General features: G+C 43.6%; 2 protein-coding genes across 2 annotated transcripts; one reads left to right on the top strand and one right to left on the bottom strand.

Annotated features, from left to right (window-relative positions):
• Window positions 1–1249: 1249 nt before the first annotated feature.
• Window positions 1250–15167, top strand: si:ch211-168f7.5 (uncharacterized). Its single transcript, XM_061685552.1, has 4 exons — window positions 1250–1693; window positions 8865–9084; window positions 11674–11901; window positions 11985–15167. Exons 1-4 carry the CDS (start codon window positions 1481–1483, stop codon window positions 14450–14452), a joined length of 3129 nt encoding a protein of 1042 aa, XP_061541536.1. The 5' UTR covers window positions 1250–1480; the 3' UTR covers window positions 14453–15167.
• On the bottom strand, window positions 13470–22183 carry ttc9c (tetratricopeptide repeat domain 9C). The gene is made up of 4 exons (XM_061685553.1): window positions 21747–22183; window positions 18831–19170; window positions 16108–16290; window positions 13470–15662 (listed from the first exon to the last, which is right to left on the bottom strand). Exons 2-4 carry the CDS (start codon window positions 19147–19149, stop codon window positions 15544–15546), a joined length of 621 nt encoding a protein of 206 aa, XP_061541537.1. The 5' UTR covers window positions 19150–19170; window positions 21747–22183; the 3' UTR covers window positions 13470–15543.
• Window positions 22184–22584: the final 401 nt, after the last annotated feature.

Below are 22584 nucleotides of genomic sequence, written 5' to 3'. Positions count from 1 at the left end.
CTGAGGTATGTCATAACAAACATGAAAAGTGGCCGCGTCTGGCCTCAGATCGACCACAGTGCGGCACAGGTCAAAGGGCAGATGCCATCATTTGATGAAGATCTCCATCTGCTGGTCAAAAGGTGCAACTTGTCAACTACACAATGTATCAGAGGGCTGAAGTACAGGTATTTGTTCGTTTGTTTTTTTTACTTACTTCATCATTATTAATCAAACGCATTCAAGTCCCCGTCAAGTAAAAATAAAAAAAGATCTCGTTAACTTTTCTTGGAGTGTCTTTTACGTGGATCCAAACACGACAGAAAACCGAACAAGGCAGTGACATATTGGGCGACACTGGCAAGCGGGCTGGCTAATACTTCACTCATATAAAAATAATAATAATAATAATAATCTCAGGTAAATCATCCATTCATTTTCTTTTCCGCTTATCCGTACTCGGGTCGCAGGCGAGCTGGAGCCTATCCCAGCTGACTTTGAGCGTTAGGCTGGGTGAACCCTGGACTGGTCGCCATTCAACTGCAGTGCACATATGGACAAATGACCATTCACATCGATGGACAATTTAGAATCTTTAATGAACCTGACATTCATGTTTTTGGAATACGGGAGGAAGTTGGGAGTATGCGGGGAAAACCGACAAGCATCTCTTTACGTGAGGCCTGTATAAACTTTGTAGCGTTGACTGACGTGATGGACGCAGACTTTTGAGTGACAAGTGGGGTATGCCAGCCAATCACGGGGAACATTACATACAAACACCATTCACAGTCAAATTTATATGGACAATTTTGAGTCTTCTCCTTCCACCGTTCCGCCCAACACAACGTACAATAATACATAAACTAACGGGTTGAATTTTTCCGCTCCCAAAAAAAAGAAAATGGCATTTCGGGCCTTCGGGCTCTGTTCACAACCCATACGTGTCACATCAAACACTGTACGCTAGAAACTTCACCAGGAGACACAAAGGACCCTGGGAACATAAAACAGACCCCGTGATGAGGTCACTCGTTCAGACACACTATCTCTATGGGAACTCTCCAGGAATGTGATTTTTTTTTACGTACTAGTCTGTACCCCCAAGTTGGACTCATCCTTTTTTTTTTTTTTTTTTTTTTCCCCCCCCCCTCCTTCTTCCCAAGTTCCCATGCGTCAATTCGAAAAAAGTTGCCAGCCAATAGCAGCGCGGCTGCGGCGCGTTGGCCCCGCCCCCTCGCCGCTCCCACAGTCTTGTGCGTGTGTTGCATTGTCTCATTTGGAACTGCTGCAGCCTGTTTGGCACACGACGGTCACTCGTGTATCCGGTCGCGGCTCATCTCCGCAGTGAAATCATCCACCGTCGGCTTCAACGCGCGTGAATGACCCGGCTGCTATGTCGCAACCTCTCGCCCGGATGCCTTGTCCGCTCCGCGGAGCGTAGCATTCGTCGCCCTCTGCTCGCCGACTGAGCGGTGGCCAGCGGCGACTGCGAGGAGGGATGGCCGCCGGCCGCCGCGGCGGCGGCTGCGTCAACTCGCTGTGGTCGGGTACCGAGCGCGTCCGCATCGGGGAGCGTCTCAAGGCGACGCTGGCCGGGGTTCTGGAGCTGGAGCTGCTGCGGTGCAAACACCTCGAGATGGTGGACACCGCTCTGGGGGGTCGAGGCAACGCGAGCGGAACCCCGGGGAGCGGAGCACTCCGCGGGCAACAGGTCAGTCCGCGTGCCTCTCAATTCGTAGCGCGGATCTCTGAGATGGATTGAAGCCCTCCCCCCTTTGGAGCTGCTCCAGGAAAAGGGTCACTTTGGCATAACAGACACTTCATTAGATACACCGCACGATATTATATGCTCACTTCTGACTGACACTGATTGCACAATTTTGTGGTTGCCATTTTCTGTGGTGTTGAACAGCCGAATATGATGGTTGCCTTACCTTGCATATTAACAGTAAGGGCCATAAATATTGGGATACCAACACAGTTCTCATGGGTTTCGTCTCTAAACTACGGAAGCTTATTGCATTCACTTGGATTTAAAAAAATAAAAATAAAAATCTGTTTTTCTGAGTTTTTTTTTTGAAATTATTTCACTTTTTATGGGTATTTATTTCTGTTTTTTTGAGTAATTTTTAAAAATTTCTTTCTGTTTTTCTGACTAATTATTTTTCTCAGTTTTTGTCTAATTCTCCCCCCGTTTTATGACGTTTTCCCCTTGTTTTTCTAAGTAATCCCCCCCCCCCCACTGTTTTTATGACTACTTTTTTTTGGACTATTTTTTTCTGACAAATCTTTTCTGAGTTATCGGGCCACATCGAACTCACGCAAGAACCTGCGAACTGCAAGTGACTCTTTGCGGACTCCGTAGTAAGCAACATGACCGGCTTATTTAGTTTGATCAAGTTTTATTTTGATATGCGTTTAAGACACTGGGACGTACTCCTGTCTTTGAGTCACATAGATGGTATTGTTATTAGTCATTAGAAAAAGAAAAAAAAGTCAGAAAAACAGGGGGAAAATAGTCAGAAAAAAGGGGAGGGGGAATTAGACAGGAAAACTGAGAAAAATAGTTAGCCAGAAAAACAGAAAAAAATATTTTAAAAAAAACTAAGCCCTCAAACAATTACTCTGCAAAACAGGAGTTTATTTTTTTTATTTTTATTTTTTTTATCTAAGCGAATGCAATACGCTTCCGCACTAAACACCACCCCAATGGATTTGAAATTAAATGAACGAGATGTGCTTTCACTGACGATTTTCAACTTTAACTTGAGGGTATTTCCACTCAAACTGGTTGCTTTTGCATTATGCTTCAGGTCATTATAGATCTGCACTGTGAAGCGCCGTCAAATGAGTTCTGAAGCATTTGGCTGAATATGAGCAGATAATATTGCCCCAAACACTTCAGAATTCACCCTGCTGCTTTTGTCAGCAGTCTTATCATCAATAAATACAAGGGAAACAGTTCCAGTGGCAGCCATACATGTCCACGCCATGACACTACCACCACCTTGTGTCACTCAAAAACAGGAAGGCCAGGTCAGAGTGTCTCAAACACCGAAAAAGCCTTTACAGTTCTGGAACAAAATCCTATGTACAGATGAGACAAAAATCAACTTGTGCAAGAGTCACTGGAAGAGAAGAAAATTAACTGCTCGTCATCCAAAACATACCAGCCACTTAATCAGCGAAAAATGGTGGTGGCAGTCTCGTGGCGTGCACATGCATAGGGATAAGGACCGGGCCTGTGACCGCAAATAGCAAAAATCAGTGAATAATTGATGCACATTAAAACTGCCGTGAAAAAAAAAAATAATCCAGAAAAAAGTGTTAATAAGCAGGAAAATACCACCAATAAGCTGTTTCTACGCAATCCGGGGGTAAGCCCCTACCCCTAATATGTATCAAGAAATCTATTTAGGGGGGAAAAAAAACAAATCTGCAAAAAGTTGAATCCACGGATGGTGAACCATAAATATGCAGGGGGTCCACTTTATATGCAGACTGTTGCGATTTCGACACCATTCACCTGATTTGGATGTAAATACCCTCAAGTTAAAGCCGAGCGTGGGCAGCGAAAGCATATCTTGTTTGTTTCATTTCAAATTCATTGTGGTGGTGTTTAGAGCCAAAACATGACAATTGTGTCGATGGCCCAATATTTATGGAAATGACTGTACATACAATACATTACAATGTGTATTTTATAGCATTTTAACATAACATCTCAGTTTGCACTCATTGTTCAAATATGACTGCAGTAACTATGTGATGGGCAAATTTACATTTGATTACTTTGTCTATGATTTCAAGTTTCAATTCGCAATAGAAGTTTCATACACGCATGTTTCGTCTTATGTAATTCATCATTATATAATTGTCTCACAGTCAATATACTTCCCACAAATTGTACAAATATTACTGTAGCATAGATTGTATTTATTAGCACATACCAACATGCAAGATTTAGTTTATTTTCGTGTTGAGATTAGATTTAAATGTTTTTACTTTGTTGGTTTGTGTCTACATTATTACAATGAAAGTATATGTAAAAATTTTGCCGCTGTGACTATTTAATTTCCCCTCAAGGGCTAACCAAAGTACAGTATCTATTATATCGTACATGACAGGGCAGGAAATTAGAAGCATTGTTTGAGGTAGTTTGCTATTCGACAACAAACTCCAGCCCTACTAATAAACATGAGCGTTATTATCTGTGTAAAGGTAAAATTAGAGTGTGCAGGGGGTACCTAATGTTAGGGCTAGTACGCAGATCATATGAACGCTATCGTGTAGAGAATGTGGGTTGACATCTGATCCACAATGCTCCTGCCCGGAGCTGTGGCCTACAGTGACAGTGATATAGTGCATTATTTGTGAACATGAACTACATTTCTTTCGGTGAAATCGTCGTCATGAACATGTGACGTTGTCTGTTGCCCCGTTGAAAAGTGAAGGAGAGCATAGCACGGCAGAAGGGTGTGCTGGCGAGAAAGTCGAGTACTGGAATAGTGAAAATTCCCACTGGCAAAAAAAAAAAGAAATGAATTTAAAAAGAACAAAAAAAAAAAAACATTTATTTGACAGTTATGGAAAAGATATCCCTCCATTGTCTGTACTGCTTTTCTTCAATCCATCCATTTTGTGCATCCACATTAGGGTTGCGTGTAAGATCGAGCCTATCCCATCTGACTTTAAGTGAGAGCCAAGCCAGCCAATCACAGGGCACAAACAACCACGAACACTTCCATTTCACACCTATGGACAATTTAGAGGCTTCAACGTACCGAACATGTTGCATGTTCTTGCAAAGTGGGAGGAAGCCGGAGTACCCTGAGAAAACCCACGCAAGCACAGCTTGCAGGGATTGGAACCCTGAACCTCAGAACTGTGAAGAAGACGTGCTAACCACTCGATAACTGTGCTGCTGGAGAGGATAATGCTTAATAGAATAATGCCCAACTATTCTTTAGCTACTGTCCACATTTGACAAACTGCTGCTTTGACAGGTTCATGCTGGGGCCTTTGACAGTAGGATGATTCAGTTCAACTACATAAACAGCCTTGTTGAGAACAAGTTACAACGCATTTATGAACATGGTTGGCTACTCAATTTGCCCATGGGGATGAATTAAGTCTCCCTCTCGAAAGCTGAACGGCACAACCAATCGACTTCAATGTCATCAAGTTGTTGCTTTTTGTTTGTTTGTGTGCTTCAATAGAAATAGTGCATCCCACACTCGAGCAGGGGTGGGGAACTGGGGAGCAAGTATAGCCCGTGAAAAAACAAAACCCTCTCAAGAATTGTTAAGAAGATCAAACATTTAAACCCCTAATGAAATAATGGTTACCCACCCTTTATGCTAGAGTACAAATGACATAAAATCTTCACGGGGACAGAAAAGCGAAGGATCTGAGCGATGGCATCATGATGGAAGTGCTGCCTTCCACACCGCCCACCCGCTATCATCTCCTTGGTTGTGCCCTCCAACCATTTGGTGCTGCAATGCCCCGCAGAGAGGACAAGGCAGCATCGCTTATTCTCAACTCCGAAAGCGTTGCCGACCTGCCAGGTCGGCAACGCACCCTGCCCTGCCCTGCCTTCCGCTCCCGCCCATGTAAACAGCGATGCGGTCCGACGTGTAGACGCTTGTAGATGGAACAACATACAGTTTAATGATCACTTCGCACATGGGGTCTTGCTCGAACACATTCTGCCCCTCTTTGACTGCATGACTCAATGCTTTGGAATTCTAGAACAAGCTGTTTTCCCAAATACACACTCACTGGGAACTTCATTAGACTGTGCCTCCAATACAAGTCTTAACAATCTTGCTTTCACACACAAACACAAAAAAAATATATATATATATATGGGCACCCTTTGTCTTACTGTTGTAATTGTACTTTGGCCTGTGTCACACAGAGACAAGATTCTACAAATTCATAGTTTGGGTTTGAAATTGACCTTTTGTGACACCAGCTATGGAATGTTCCGGACACACCTCATACTTCTAAGATTTTGACTCTCATGAAGCAAAAGGTCATCTAAATATTACAAACATCTCCGTTTGATATATTGTGGCCCCACGTCACAGCAAACTATCAATCCATTCATCTTCTGCAGCACTTATTCTTATTAGAGTGAGCTGAAGCCCATTCCCAGCTGACTTTGGTTGCGAGGCAGCCTATGGCAAGGCACATGCACTCAAGGCTAAAAACATTGGCACAAGGGGTGCACTGTATGTGCCACATCTATAGACAATTAAGCGTCTTCAATGAACCGAACATGCATGTTTCTGGAATGTGGGAGAAAGCCAGAGTACCCGCAGAAAACCCAGGCAAGCACGTAGAACATGCAAAGTTCCACAAAGGAAGCCCGAAGCCTAGCCTAGTCTAGAAGCCGGAACCTTGGAACTGTGAGCCAGACACGCTAACCACTCGCTCACTCTGCTGCCCACTCAGTAAACATATTGCTAAACGATTGCCTCACACGTATTACTATCTTTGTAAAGGTATGACTTGCATTGATCCGATTAAATGTTCAAGTTTGCCTAATGATATGGCTAAGGAGTTTAAGGATGTGAAGTCATGATACAATGTGCTCCACCGGCTTGCAATGCAATTTGCTTTTTTTCCCCCCCTCACTAATGTGCAAATCCACAGTTTGCAAGCGCAGATTAAGGCCACGCAGGGTCAAATGCAGTGGGAAAGAAACATTCCATTTGAAATGAATCTTTACCTCATCTCTACAAAATGCAGGTCCATAATAAGCTCCTTGTGCAGGATCAAACACTTGTTTACAGATTTAGAAAGGTTTAATACAGTTGAAGAAAATGAACGCATCATTTTTAGTAGAAAAGTTGTCAGTGTGCAAAATGACATGATTTATCTTTCATATTTAGGCCCAGTCATCTTAAGGAACATGTCAGAGAAAGAGATGGACGCACTGTGTGCGTACACGTGCACGCAACTGGAGGCAAACTCCTGAAAATGAGGTTTAGTGTTGGGAAGCATCACCTTACATGGAGCCATTAGACTGACTTGTGGATGGAGAAAAAGGCTTTGTCTCTGCTTGTTGCCTCTAGAGCTGAAACACACACACACAAAAGTCCACCTGATTGAATGTTTCACAGAGGCATGGCGTGGGGGTATGCTTAACATTCAGAATTAATCATGCATGACACAATAAATAGTGCTAAACAAAACACATTTTACATTGTTTGGCTGCATCCAGTCCACTGATATATGTGTTGGTCCTCATTGTGCCAGAGGCGCTCTGCTGCTCACATGAAAAAATATCAGATTACATTGCTCACAACAGCACTCCCTCCACCTCCACTTACTCTCCTATGATTTGATCATGCACTGGGCCTGTGTGCAACCTTATATGCCATAATGTGCATTGAAGCTGGACAAGACAGACCCAGATGTATGCATGCAAGGGGACTCATGTATGGAATCTTGAAATAGAATGAGAGTGAAAAGTGCAGGTTGAGTTAAACACGCAGCTCGTGTGTGGGAGGAGAAGCAAGGAGAGCTGTGCTGAGTCGGGGGCAGCAGGCTGAGAGGATATTATGGGAGTGCGTAGGGAGTGGGGGGATTATTTGTGAAGTGGAGTTAGAGGAGAGTGAGTGTGGTGGTCACTGATGGTGGTGTGTGTGTGTGTGTGTGTGGGGGGGGGGGGGGGGGGGGGGGTCATCCAAGATGCCATTCTCCCTTTCCCCAGCAACTGCGTACACCCTCCCCCTCCTTCAATCACTGAATGGGTCAGCCGTGGCCCAACGGTTAAGATCATCGCCTGCCACTGTGGGGTCCTAGGTTCAAGACCCCGACCGGACCATCCACCAACATCTCACGCGTAAATGGCTGTGGTGTCCTTGAGCAAGACACCGATACTCCAAACTGGTGCCTGGGCACTTAAGTTGCCCCCTGCTCCAGTGTGTTCCACTAACAAATGTGTGTGTTCACTGTGATGGGTAAAATGCAGAGAACAGATTTTGTGCGCGTGCGTGCATGCATGCATGTTCATGACAATAAAGATGTTTCTTCTTCTTCAGTCTTTTTATTTTTTTTATTTGTTTTTTACCTCTTTCCTCATCAGCGAGGAGACGGGTGGAGATGGACATCAGTTAGACTCTGAAGGTCTTCCTCACACCCTTTTTTATCCTCTTCTTCTTCCCTTCTGCTGCCTGTATGTCATCCGTCTTCTCCCATTATCTCCTCAGCCCCCCCCCCGCCACCCACCACTCCTGTCTCCTGTCATCCCAGCAGTGAGTCACTACCTGTATTGTTTTCTTGATCAGTGGTGCTCACAGGCTTTCTTGTCTCATGCAGAGGCTGACGGCAGTGTTTGTGGGGTGGGTTGGGGGATTTGGAGGATAACTCAAGGGAGGTGGGTTGGGAGTTTGATGGTTCTTGGGGGGGAGGGGGTCACTCCATGCCCTCATTAATCTTTGCTGACTGGATGAAGTGATTGTCATTATTGTTGTTGGGATGGAGTGTAGTTTATGAAATGTGTGTCAAGGGTAGATTGATTGAATCGGGGCAAGTCGTCCTGCAATGTATTAGTCTAACTTTTCAAATTTGCGTGAATTTTATGGAAGGGAGAGGCAAGCCAGCCCACCTCGGTGTGTGACCCAGGCCTGGAAAAATAATGGCGGGTTGGAGTCACGGAGGGCATTAGTCCAGTCCATAAAAAAATACAACTTTACATTACAAAAAAAAATGGCAGCCCGAAACTGGGTGAATGACAGTGCTTGGTCATTATCATGTGTGCCTAATGCAGTATCTGTGATGAGTTTTGACAGTATGTTAAAAAAAAATACTGTGACATAACCACATGATCTCATCCCGCACCTGTCTTGCACTGTTTTTTACTTCAGGCTCCCTCCCCCTCTGAAACAATGGGCCTGTCAAGTCAGAGTAACCCAGACAACTCCTGTAGTAACTCTGGCGATGGACCGGTACATTCTTCACTGGGTGGGGGGAGTAACTCCCGCTGGTCCACTCTGTCCTGGGACGCCCCCTCTGACCTGCTGTCACTGCCCACACCTGACCCCGGTGGTGTGGTCCATCTGGACAGTGATTCCAGACCAAGCTCAGGTAAAAAGACGTACAAATAGAAGTGTGTAAATGTCTTGTGTAAGACATCTTTCTAAACATTAACCAGTATTTTTATTATTTATTTTTTTAAACTTTTGTTTACTCTCACTTCGTGTTACTTACCACTGACTGACTCACTGAACTTGTCAGTCTTCCTGGCAAACACTTTACCTAAACTGCTATCCAATTCATACATTCCTCCAAAGCTGAAAAGATGAATATGAGACATAAGTTTAGAATTCCAGCTTTTTTCCCATGGTATTTACATCTAGATGTGTTAACAACTCAGGACAGAGCACCTTTTGTTTGAAGCCACCCACTTTTCAAGTGAGCAAAAGTATTGAAACATACATTATTCAATTAATAGTGAAAAATAATTAATATTTGGTGGCAGAACCCTTACTTGCAACAACTGCATCAAGCCTGTGACCCATTGACTTTACCAGACTGTTGAATTCTTCATTTGAAATGCTTTTACAGGCCTTCACTGCAGTCTCTTTCAGTTCTTGTTTGTTTCAGAATCAAAACCATCTTTATTCACCAAGTATGTCAAAAACCCACAAGGAATTTGTCTCCAGTAGTTGGAGCCGCTCTAGTACGACAACAGACAGTCAATACCTTTGAGGCATAAAGACATTGAGGGGAAAAAAAAAAAAAAAAAAAACAGTCACTGAGCAATTAAAGGTTGGTAGTAATCTGGTAATGCCGGAACATAAAGATTTCTGGGGGGTTTCTCCCTTCAGTCTCCTCTTCAGGAGGTAAACTACATGCTCTATTGGGTTAAGGTCTGGTGATTGACTTGGCCAGTCCAAGACCTTCCACTTTTCCCCCCCTGATGAAGTCCTTTGTTGGTGTTGGCAGTGTGCTTTGGGTCATTGTCTTGTTGCATGATGAAGCTTCTCTCGATTAGTTTGGATGCATTTTTCGTTCAATTGCCAGACAAAATGGTTTTGTAGACTTACGAAATCATTTTGCTGCTACCATAATGAGTTACATCAATAAAGACTAGTGAGCCTGTTCCAGAAGCAGCCATGCAAGCCCAGGCCATGACATTCCTCCATCATGCTTCACAGATGGGGTTTGTGTGTTTTGGATCATAAACAGATCATTTCTTTCACCATACTTAGGCCTTTCCATCACTTTGGTAGAGTTTAGAGTTTTGGTGGAGTTGTTGGTCTCCTCACTCCATAAAACCTTGTTCCAAAACCTTTGTGGCTCATCTCTGTACTTTGCAAAATCCATTATTTTTGGTGATCAATGGTTTGCATCTTATGGTATGGCCTGGACATTTCTTCATAATCAGAATCATCTTTATTTATTTTTTTCTTTATTTTCCAAGTATGTCAAAAGCACACAAGGAATATGTCTCCGGTAGTTGCAGCCGCTTTAGTATGACAACAGACAGTCAATTGAGAGAGAATACTTTTGAGACAAAGACATGGCGAGGTGGGGGGGGGTGTCACTGAGCAATAAAAGGTTGCCAGAAATGTGGTAATGCCGGTACAATTATTATTATTATTTCTTGACAATTTTGTCAAGAAATAAGATGCAGCGTTCTCTAGCAATAGAGCAGTTTGAAATGACTAATAGAACAATAGTCCGGTGCAATGACCATTGTGCAAAGGGCACAGAGACTTCAAGAAACGTATGCAGTTTAAAGTGACAGTGCGATAATCCGGGACAATGTCGATTGTGCAAATGTTGCAGATGCTACTCAGGCACATGAGGGGCCAGTATTAGTCAACAACAGATATGCAAATGGGGCAGCGTGGCGAGACTACTACAGTGACTGCACGATTAATGTATAATTGGCCCGACAGAAATGTGATACAAACTCAAGACAAAAAATTTTCTTTCGAAGTCTTCTTCGAACAGTGGATTGTGATACCTTCACCCACAATGTTTCCGTCATGAACTCAGGTTGATGCCCTTGTCCGACCTGTTCCATGTCTGTTGCATGGTACACCAGTAGTTTTTCTTTTTCAGGACATTCCAAATTGCTGTACTGGCTATGCCCAATGTTTGTGCAATAGCTCTAATTGATTTTCCCTCCTCTCAGCTTCAAAATGGTTTTGAATGTGATTTTATGGATTTTCTTTCCTCATTTTTATCTTTTATAGGTGAGGTATACGTATGAGGAAAATTACAGGCCTCTCATCTTTTTAAGTGGGAGAACTTGCACAATTGGTGGCTGATTAAATACTTTTTTGCCCCACTGTAAACACCATGAAATAAAAGCTGGAATTCAGAACTTTTGTCTCATATTCATCTTTTGTTCTGAAACCCAAATGTCTTTAGTATACAACAAAAACAAAGGAATTGACCTTGCGGTTCCAATACTTTTGGAGGGGACTGTACAAATCTTTTGCTGTTTAACAAAGTATTTTTCACTTAAGAAAATGATGTTAGAGTACTTCAGGTTTAAAGATACTGTCACACTTGCACTGATATGTTTTGATTCTGGGGTGTCCAGTTTGGTGTTGCTGGTCCCGTTGAAAATATACAATATAGTCCTTATTAACTTCCCATAACACACATTATCTTTAGATAATGTATTACACATGCATATAACATGATCTTTCTTCCAAGGTTTCTATTCAGTGAGTGGGAGCTCTCTGTCAGACTCATGCTACTCAGTGTCCAGTGATGCTGCCCAGGGTGGATTGGTACAGGCGAATAGACCCTTAAAGCTTTGGGAACACGTCCCTGGGTCTGTGGGCAACACTGACATCTTATGGTCAGACTATGCGGTGCAACAGCCAGTAAATCACGATCACCGCAAGGACGCTGAGCCAACCCAACAGCAGTCAATGTTAGGTGAGATAAAGTATATTGTGGAAAATTACATGTAATTGACAGTTGTTGCAATATATTGTTTCTTCTGTCCTTTTGCTTTACAGTCTCAAGTGACCCTAAAGTGTCTGGTCTCAGCTTTCTGTCCGACCTCTGCTCAGGCCTCAACCACTCATTGATTTCTTCCCTTCTCAAGCTTGACCATGTTTCCACATCATCTGTTTTCTCCAATGCACAACGGCCCCAGTTAGACCCTTGCTACTGCGAAGACCTTGTATCCTGTAAGACAAAAGAGGTGTACCCATACCCCAGTCCATTGCATGCCATTGCCCTCCAGAGTCCTCTTTTTACTTCTCGGACACAGGAGCAATCTCCTTCCCTAAACCCTGAAGGAAACCAACCAGATGAGCGAATAGAAACCATCAGTGGTGTAAGTCTGCCTCACCAGCGTCAGAATGCCATAAACCCAGCTTCTTTGACCCAGCTGGAGCAGTACATCTCTCGACTAGCTCGACAATACCACCATCGGATAAACCTCTCCATCCCTGATCTCGCACATTGTCCAGTCATAAACAGAGGCCTTAACACGCCTGGTAAAAGTCACGGGTCCACACAGTCCCTGTCTGCCTTTGAAAGCTGCAGTACACCTTCCATGCTGCCGGGGGGCAATTTAACACCCTGCAAATCACTACTGGGTAACTCGGGTAGAGTCAGCCTCAGCACTACTGGAAAAAAAGCCACCAGGAATTCGATCAACCTGGGTAGCCTTCCCTCTGCCACCGGAGAGGATTTGAACATCAATTTGCATCTTAACCTAAACTTGAACCTCACCCCTGGTTTCAACTCCAACAGGGGAATTGTTGACAAATCCAAAAATGTCAATCTGGGGGTTGACCCTGCAAGTTCAACTGCTTCAGTGGTGACACAACCGTCGTCAACTCCTGGCCCTGCGCTTCGAGCACGGCCTCGAATTTCCACCTGTCCCACCTCCCTGAACCACCGCAGTTCCTTGGAGGTCACTTCGGGTCCTGCACCTAATTCTGGATTTGGATCAGCAACCTTCCCTCACTCATTGGACTGGAGTGCTGGACCACCGTTTGGCACCAGTTTTGTATCAGCTCCAGGGTCCCAGCGCAACAGCTTGATGCAGGAGTCCAGCTCCAGTCCCAAGCTGATTGAGGACTCCCCCATGGTGGGGGAAATCTCTCGTCTCTCTGGTTTGTCGCGGGCTGTCGTGGTCGGGCTGATGGAGCAAGGCGTGGAACTGGACATCGACTGCTTCCAGGCAGAGGCGGCCAGTGAGTTGAAGAAACACAAAGATCTCCTTAAGGCCCACGCAGAACACCCACATGACCACATTAGACTGACCGACCTGAACCCTCTGAGACCGATCCAGCTGTCTCTCAGTCTCACCCATTCTCCACAGTCCCAGTCCAGTCTCACCCCTCCCCTCTCACACTCCAGCAGCCCGATCCACCCTTACCAGTCCATTCATGCTCCCTCCCCAGTCTACTCCTCACACAGCCGTTACCAGCAGGTCCCTTCCCCATCTGACCCACCCTCCTCAACGGCCTCCTCCCCTACCTCCCAACCTGTGCAAAGAGCCCACTCTCCTCCACGTCCTCTCCAACCCTCTCCAATGGGAGCGACCCCTCTCTCAGTTTTCCGAAGAGACGCCCCTTTCCAGTGTTCGCTTCCCCGCGCTACCACCAGGACATCTGCGGAGTATTGTGGCATCCATCCCAGGAGTGGGTCCCTTCGACACACTGGGGGAGGAAGTGAGTCTGGTGGGAGCTGGAATAGGGTGGAGGGGGATGGGCTTTACAGAGGCAAGCATGGGTCTCACATGCTGATCAGGGCAGCGACTGTGAGCAGCTATGCCAAGAGGGAGGAATATGGCTCTGCTTGGTGTGAGGATGAGGAGACACCATCATGCAGAAAGACCAACAAACTTAGCAGAGCTTTTGAGGGTCGCCTCTGGGGAAAAGACACTCAGAGGGAGGAGATGGATAGGGCAGAGTATGGCTACGGATGGACAAGGACCATCGGTGGAAGCTGGAGGGGGGAACAGAGAAGGGTGAAGGTGGCACCTTGCGCTAAAGACAAGAGGCCAAAGGTAGAAAGCTCACCTGTTTTCACCAAGAAGAGGGGGAAGGAGGGTGGAGAGAAAAGGAGCTCCAGTGTCAGGATGTCCAGGAGGTCTCTGTTCAGGAGTGAGTCTCAGGGCTTGCTAGTGCCTCACAACCAAGATAAGCCCACAAGACAGTCAAACTGGGTTTCCTCTTTCGATGTGGGGCAAAGTGCCATGACTGCGGGCAGGGATGAGGGTGCTAGACTGCTGAGCTCAAATGAGGACAAGCACCTCTCGTCCACTGCAAGCCTCTTTAACCTCTCCTGCTCTCAGAGCTTCGAGAGCAGCAGTCACTCCCTCACTCCTCTTTCCTCTCCCTCCTTCTCTCCATCCCCACCACCAAGACTGCCCCTCCAGCGTTCTCGATCCCTGAGGGACTTGGGGAGGCGAGTTTTTGGCTCCATGAGGTCCTTAAGCCTCAAACAGAAACCATCAAAGAAGTGATGTTTCAGCTGACTGATGTTAAAACTGTAAAATTTAAAAAGTAGTGCTTTTGAACTGGAGATACTGAATACAGGTTCTCTCAACAACCACACATTAGCTGGAGAGTTCATCTCAGGCACATCCATAAAATGTATTACTTCCAAAGGGGCTTGAAACCTAAATAGATGGCTAGGGAACTTGACTGCACTGAATCTCTTTAGGAGAGCGCCGGAAGTGTACAAAAGAGAATGTAAACTATCAGCATCTGATGACACAAAGATCCATATAAACGTGCATTTCTGTGAGGTTTTGTAGAGCACGACTCTGGGTAAAAGTAGCTACAGTAATAGTAAGACAGTGAATATACTCATATCAGCGACTTGAATGCTGTAACTTATGAATTTATTTGTATGCACTCTTATGCATGCTCCTCTGTGACAAGTTCAGTGATCAGTTATTGTGAGAACATTCTTTTTTTTATTATTATTATTATTGGCAATCCAGCCTCTGAAGTACAATCATACTGGACAAATGTTGACCAAAACAAAACATTTTATCTTGAATGTGCTCAGGATTTTGAAATAATTATTGAGTGTGACTTCACAATAAATAAAATCTCAAACTAAACAGCCACTGTGTCATAAATACAAAGGCATACATCAGATACATTAAAACTGGGTTGATAGGCCCTGTAGAATTTATAAAACAAAACGATGTGGTTGAAAATGCACAAAGACGACAAAGTCTTCGGTTTCAGAGGCACCTATGTGATCATGTCGGATATTCAGATCTTGATATACGATCTCCATGTTGCTAGGAAACACCATTTCTCGTTTTAACTTGCTGAGACCTAATTTTTTTATGGTTAACATTCAATACAAGTCAAAGGTTTGGACACAGTTTCTCATTCAATAGTATGATAAAGTCTATCCAAACCTTTGATAACTGCTGTCCCTCACTCACCTCTGAAACAAATAAGACACCAGTGGTTCAGGCTTTCATTTCAGAACATTAAGGTGGTCTGCCATCCGTTCAGCTTGAACAAAGTTATTGGTCTCGGATGAGGCGTCATCTGAATTCGGTGGAATAAGGCAGCCGTCAGTCGAGTTAACCTATTCTCCAACACTGCTCTTGCTGGAAGAAAACATGCCTCGGTACATGGCCTTTTCCTGGAGTAACTCATGGCTCAGCTTCTCCTCAACAATCTGCAGGTACCTCCTCACGTTGGCATCTGCGATAGAAGAAATTTCCAAAACAGGAATAAGTTACTTGATTCAACATTTGGCTGTTGTTTTAATTTCTCCAATTCTTAAATTGAAGCGCCACAAAATGTAGAATGACAAATATAAATAACAGCATTGTGTAGTAATTCTTTGAAATTACAGCTTTACAATCATTTGTATGGTAGCGTATACTGGCATATATATATATATATATATATATATATATATATATATATATATATACACACACACAACATACATATACTATATATATATATATATATATATATATATATATATATACACACACATACAACATACATATACAATATATATATATATATACACACACCTTGACATCCGGTCCGTGAGGAAAAAATGCCTACTCTTAACGGGTCCGCGGTGCAAAAAAGGTTGGCGAACACTGGAGTATAGAAGCCAAAACCAATTTACCGTTAGGCTGCATCTTGCAGGCCTGTGTCAGGTAATGCTTGGCTTTCTGTGCATCTCCCAGCTCCAATGTAGCCACGCCAACCCTGTACAGTGCTTTGGCGTCAGCTGGTCGCTTCTCCAACACTCGCAGGCTGTACTCCTGGACACGGACGTAGTCCACATTCTCTTTCTGCAGCAAACATGCTGAAAAACAATTATACACAGTATCGACTATTTGGTAGTGCTCAATGCATATTGTGTGTGCGCGTGCATGTGGATGTATACAGGAAGTCCTCGATTTTACGAACGAGTTCCGTTCCTACGCTGGCGACGAAACACAATTTTCCGCGCAAGTCGGATTTCACCGTTAAAAGTCGAAATTTACGGCGAAATACTTCTGTTACGGGTATTGCCCCACGTGATTGTGACAGCAAGCTCAGTGTGTGGGCGTGCGTCGATGTGTGAGTGAGACGGGACTGCAAAGGAGGAAGGAGTGCGCGCCGGTGCGAGTGTGTACAGTTGCAAGTGTAGTGACGGCGAACGGGTAAGAGTCGCGATTAGCGGAGGACCCGTTGACGTTGAATGTGCAGAGTAGTTAATAAAGCCATTAAAGCAGCAAATCGGTGCTTCGTGCCTTTATTGTTGCCGCTACCCAGCTCAGCAGTGCAACGAGAGAAGGGAGTTAACCCCTGCGTCTCCCGACCACGGTCAGGTGACCGTAGCAGGAAAGGTTAACACTTCGTACAAAGAAACTAAAATACATTAAAATAAAATAAAATAGATTATACAGTGGGTACAGAAAGTATTCAGTATTCATTTTCACTCTTTGTTATATTGCAGGCATTTGCTAAAATCATTTAAGTTCATTTTTTTCCCCTCGTTAATGTTCACCCAGCACCCCATATTGACGGGGAAAAAAACGGAATTGACAACATTTTTGCTGTTTTATTAAAAAAAGGAAAAACTGAAATATCACAGCCATAAGTATTCAGACCCTTTGCTCAGTATTTAGTAGAAGCACCCTTTTGAGTCTTTTTGGGAATGATGCAACAGGTTTTTCACACCTGGATTTTGGGGATCCTCTGCCATTCCTCCTTGCAGATCCTCTCCAGTTCTGTCAGGTTGGATGGTGAAGGTTGGTGGACAGCCATTTTCAGAGTGAATGTTGGTGGACAGCCATTTTCAGGTCTCTCCAGAGATGCACAATTGGGTTTAAGTCAGGGCTCTGGCTGGGCCATTCAAGAACAGTCAGTGAGTTTTTATGGAGCCACTCCTTTGCCATCTTACATTCCTAGGGTCATTGTCTTGTTGGAAGGTGAACCTTCGGACCAGTCTGAGGACCTAAGCACTCTGGAGAAGGTTTTCATCCAGGATATCCCTGTACTTGCCGCATTCATCTTTCCTTTGATTGCAACCAGTCTCCCTGTCCCTGCAGCTAAAAAGCACCCCCACAGTATCATGCTGTCACCCCCATGCTTCACTCTTGGGAATGTATTGGACAGGTGATGAGCAGTGCCTGGTTTTCTCCACACATACCGCTTAGAATTTAGGCCCAAAAGTTCAAACTTGGTCTCATCAGACTAGAGAATCTTATTTCTCACTATGCTGGAGTCATTCAGGTGTTTTTTTTTTAGCAAACTCCATGCGGGCTTTCATGTGTCTTGCACTGAGGAGAGCTTTCCGTCTGGCCACTCTTCCATAAAACCCCGATTATTGGAGGGCTGCAGTGATGGTTGACTTTCTGGAACTTTTTCCCATCTCCCGACTGCATCTCTGGAGCTCAGCCACAGTGATCTTTGGGTTCTTCTTTACCTCTCTCACCAAGGCTCTTCTCCCCCGATTGCTCAGTTTGGCCAGATGGCCAGCTCTAGGAAGGGTTCTGGTCATCTCAAACATCTTCCATTTAAGGATTATGGAGGCCACTGTGCTCTTGAGAACCTTAAGTGCAGCAGAATTATTTTTTGTAACCTTGGCCAGATCTGTGCCTTGCCACAAGTCTGTCTCTGAGCTCTTCAGGCAGTTCCTTTGACCTCATGATTCTCATTTGCTCTGACATGCACTGTGAGCTGTAAGATCTTATATAGACAGGTGTGTGGCTTTCTATTCAAGTCCAATCAGTATAATCAAACACAGCTGGACTCCAATGAAAGTGTAGAACCATCTGGACTCCAATGAAAGTGTAGAACCATCTCAAGGATGATCAGAAGAAATGGACAGCACCCGAGTGAAATATATGAGTGTCACAGCAAAGGGTCTGAATACTTAGGGCTGTGTGATATTTCAGTTTTTCTTTTTTAATAAATATGCTAAGATTTCAACAATTCCCTTTTTTTCTGTCAATATGGGGTGTTGCGTGTACATTAATGAGGAAAAAATGAACTTAAATGATTTTAGCAAATGGCTTCAATATAACAAAGAGTGAAAAATTTAAGGGGGTCTGAATACTTTCCGTACCCACTGTATATGACTGTGGGCACTGTTATACTGAATGTCTAAATGTGTTGCTACAACTTTTAAGACTTTTTTTTTTTAAGAATTGTTCACTATTTGGCAGAGAGCTGGTTATTGTGAAGTGAGCCGAGTTCACTGCCACCCATAGAGAGCTCGTATCCCAAGTTTGCACTCGCAAGTCAAAGCAAAAAAATCTGCCAAATGAAAAGCTCTTAAGTCGTCTCACTCATATCTCAAGGCACCACTGTATTTCTAATCCAGTTACACTTGCACTCTGCCATGTTTTAATATACCAGCTAGGTTGTTGAAGCAGTCCACTTCTGTGTTTCTGAGGAATGTCTCTTGTTCAGATGTGAGAGCTGGCCTCTCAGGTCCAAATCCTTTCAAAGTCAACGGCACTTCAGAATTGAGGCTTCGAAGGACCAAAAGAGCACGGTGATAACGGCCAACAGCTGCGCGGATGTTCTTTTCCCGGTAGAAAGCGTTCCCTTCTGTCTTCATTTGCCCCGCTTCTTCAAGCAAAGCCCACACTGGCTTTACAGTGGCTGCCGCAGGAGCTGCTGCTGCTGCTCCTTGCATGGCAGTCTTCTCCTCTCCTCCGTCAACCTGCATTTCTGTAGTGGAGCTTGTATGCTGGGGGGGAAAAAAGTGTGTATTGTCATCTTATTTAGATACGCAAAAAAGTATTTAGTCAGCCACCAATTGTGAAAGTTCTCCCACTTAAAAAGATGAGAGAGTCCTGTAATTTTAATCATATCATACCTCTCCTATGACAAAGAAAAAATCCATAAAATCACTATCTGATTTTTAAAGAATATATTAGCAAATTATGGTGGAAAATAAGTATTTGGTCACCTACAAACAAGCAAGATTTCTGGCTCTCGCAGACCTTTAACTTCTTCTTTAAGAGGCTTCTCTGTCCTCCATTCCTTACCTGTTTTAATGGCACCTGTTTGAACTCATTATCCGTATAAAAGACACCTGTCCACAACTTCAAACAGTCACATTCCAAACTCCACTATGGCCAAGACCAAAGAACTGTCAAGGCACACCAGAAACAAAATTGTAGACCTGCATCAGGCTGGGTAGAATGAATCTGCAATATGTGAGCAGCTTGGTGTGAAGAAATCCACTGTGGGAGCAATTATTAGAAAATGGAAGACAAACAAGACCACTGATAATCTCCCTCGATCTGGGGCTCCACGCAAGATCTCACCCAGTGGGATCAAAATGAACACAAGAACGGTGAGCGAAAATCCCAGAACCACACAGGGCGATCGAGTGAATGACTTGCAGCGAGCTGGGACCAAGGTAACAAAGGCTACCATCAGTAACACACTACGCCACCAGGGACTCAAATCGTGCAGTGCCAGACGTGTCCCCCTTCTTAAGTCAGTAAATGTCCAGGCCCGTCTGTAGTTTGCTAGAGAGCATTTGGATGATCCAGAAGAGGGATGGGAGAATGTCATAAGGTCCGATGAAACCAAAATAGAGCTTTTTGGTAAAAACTCAACTAGTCATGTTTGGAGGAGAAAGAATGCCGAGTTGCATCCAAAGAACACCATACCTACTGTGAAGCAGTAGGTATGGTGTCCAGATCTCAACCCCATAGAAAATCAGCCCCAATACATCAAGCAAGAATGGGAAAGAATTCCACCTACAAAGCTTCAACAATTAGTGTCTTCAGTTCCCAAACGTTTATTGAATGTTGTTAAAAGAAAAGGTGATGTAACACAGTGGTAAACATGACCCTGTCCCAGCTTTTTTGGAATGTGTTGCAACCATAAAATTCAAAGTTAATGATTATTTGAAGTCACTGATGGTGTAGTGGTGCACTCGCCTGACCTTGGTGCAGGCAGCGGGAGATCAGTTCCCACTCAGTGACGGTGTGAATGTGAGTGCGAATGGTTGTCCGTGTCTATAGGTGCCCTGTGACTGACTGGCGACCAGTTCAGGGTGTAGTCCGCCTTTCGCCCGAAGTCAGCTGGGATAGGCTCCAGCGCCCCTAACCAGGATAAGCGGTGTTGACAATGGATGGATGATTATTTGCTAAAAACAATAAGGTTTATCAGTTTGAACATTAAACATATTGTCTTTGTAGTGTATTCAATTAAATATAACTTGAACATGATTTGCAAATCATTGTATGCTGTTTTTATTTATGTTTAACACAACGCCCCAACTTCATTGGAATTGGGGTTGTAGTTTGCAGGATTTCCTGTGTCCATTTCAAAGACTCTACATCTCCACATTACTTAAAAAGAGACACAAATAGTTATGAATTGTGTATTTTCATGCACAACATCTCTACATCCCCTTTCAAAAATTAGCTTTCATCAATTTCTTGGTGAACACTAGGACAATTTCCTGAATTTTGATGATCATCAGACTCACATGCTTGTTTGACTTTCATTGGTGTGTGTAGTATTTTTTTTTTTTTTAAAACGCATCACAACAATAATTAGTGAGAGACAATTTTGTTTGCACATTAACAAATCCTAGTTGCAATCAATGTTTTACGTTTGTGCGTATTTTGTTGTATAGTATGCCATAAAAACATTGATTCTGAAAGGAATCTCAAAATGTTCTAACAAATCTGTCATTTACATTGATAAATAAAGGTTTTAAAAAAAATAATTCAAAAAAAGTAAAGCACTTCGCAGTTGTCGCCGGCCTTAACTGTACGACTACGTCAGAGGGGTCTAATATTTTAGGTACAAGGTTCTTCAATATGTGTAACACATACAGAGGGTTGAAATTACGGTACTCAAAGGGCACGCGGGTGCTACAAAAGACAGTACAAATAATTACATCAATATAAAAAGCTCAATAAAGTTTAGTTTTAGTTACCACAATTAGTTGCTTTACAGTCAAACATATTGGGCACATCTCAGTATAATGATGCAGTACACAGCAAACAACCACAATAATAAACACATTTTTGAACGTTATTGTTTTTAAAACTAAACATTGTTATATTTGTAAAACAATATTTGATGCAGCTCTTGTATTATACATCACTCAATCCACATAAATGAGTCCCGGGTCAATCACAACTGAAATAGCCAAGCTAGTCGTACATGCGAGTCAGCTGAAACACTTCCTCACACTCTGAGAGGAACCTACAAATGCTGTTAGAATTCGGGTTATGCACTGTACATGTATGTGTGTTAAAGGGTTATGTTTTAAGTCGCTACAAAAAGGCTCACCTTAAATGAAAAGGGAGTTCACAGCCAATTTTAAAAGCTGTCAGTCACACGTGAAACGTTGATTCACAGACGTAGGCACTCATAGCTAAGAAGCTGCAATGAATACGCCAGCGCAGTGAGCAGCACGGCTAACCAACGTTCCACCATGGCGGCCATATTGGAGAGGTCGATGTTCCCGTCAAAGGCAATTATTGAGACCTTGAAATTAAGTCGTAAATTGCTAATTTCTCAACCGATTTTCATGTTTACTTTTTATACAACGCCAAGGCGTTTTCTATCCATACAGAACATTTGGAGAGAAAAAAACAAAACATGTTTTGCCTGTGAACGTTACGGCGTTGTACACGACCGTATGCAGCGACTACCGGCATTCTTTGTCGTTTGGTTTTCTTGCCGCCCACCCACATTGAATCCACTTAGAACGCTGCACTGAAGACTGACTCTCCTAGTTTAGGGTCGCCGTCGACACGCAGTTCAAAACGGGCGTGTCCTATCTATTCATATCTGTGTAAGCACTCTTCTTTGTTTTGTCATCAATCGGTTAAAACATCAGCGACACGCCTTTTACTGCCACTTAAAGGCCAAATATGAAACTGCCGGTTTGTAAAAACAAAACAAAAACAACACACACACAAAAATAATAATAATAATAATGTTCGCTACAGTAATAGTGAAAAACAGTGGTGGCAAAAGTATTCACATTCTCTACTTACTACTCTACTTACTACTCTACTTACGTTGGTCAAATTAAACAGCGTGCAGTGATGGTCAGATAGATGTAAAAATAAAAAGTAGACTTCCAAATAAATACTTAAAAAAACTACTCAAGGACTGAGTA

Source organism: Phycodurus eques, chromosome 9 (assembly GCF_024500275.1).
Source record: "Phycodurus eques isolate BA_2022a chromosome 9, UOR_Pequ_1.1, whole genome shotgun sequence".
Lineage (NCBI taxonomy): Eukaryota > Metazoa > Chordata > Actinopteri > Syngnathiformes > Syngnathidae > Phycodurus > Phycodurus eques.
Note: the sequence above shows the minus strand (reverse complement) of the source record. Positions and strands in the feature narration are given on the sequence as shown.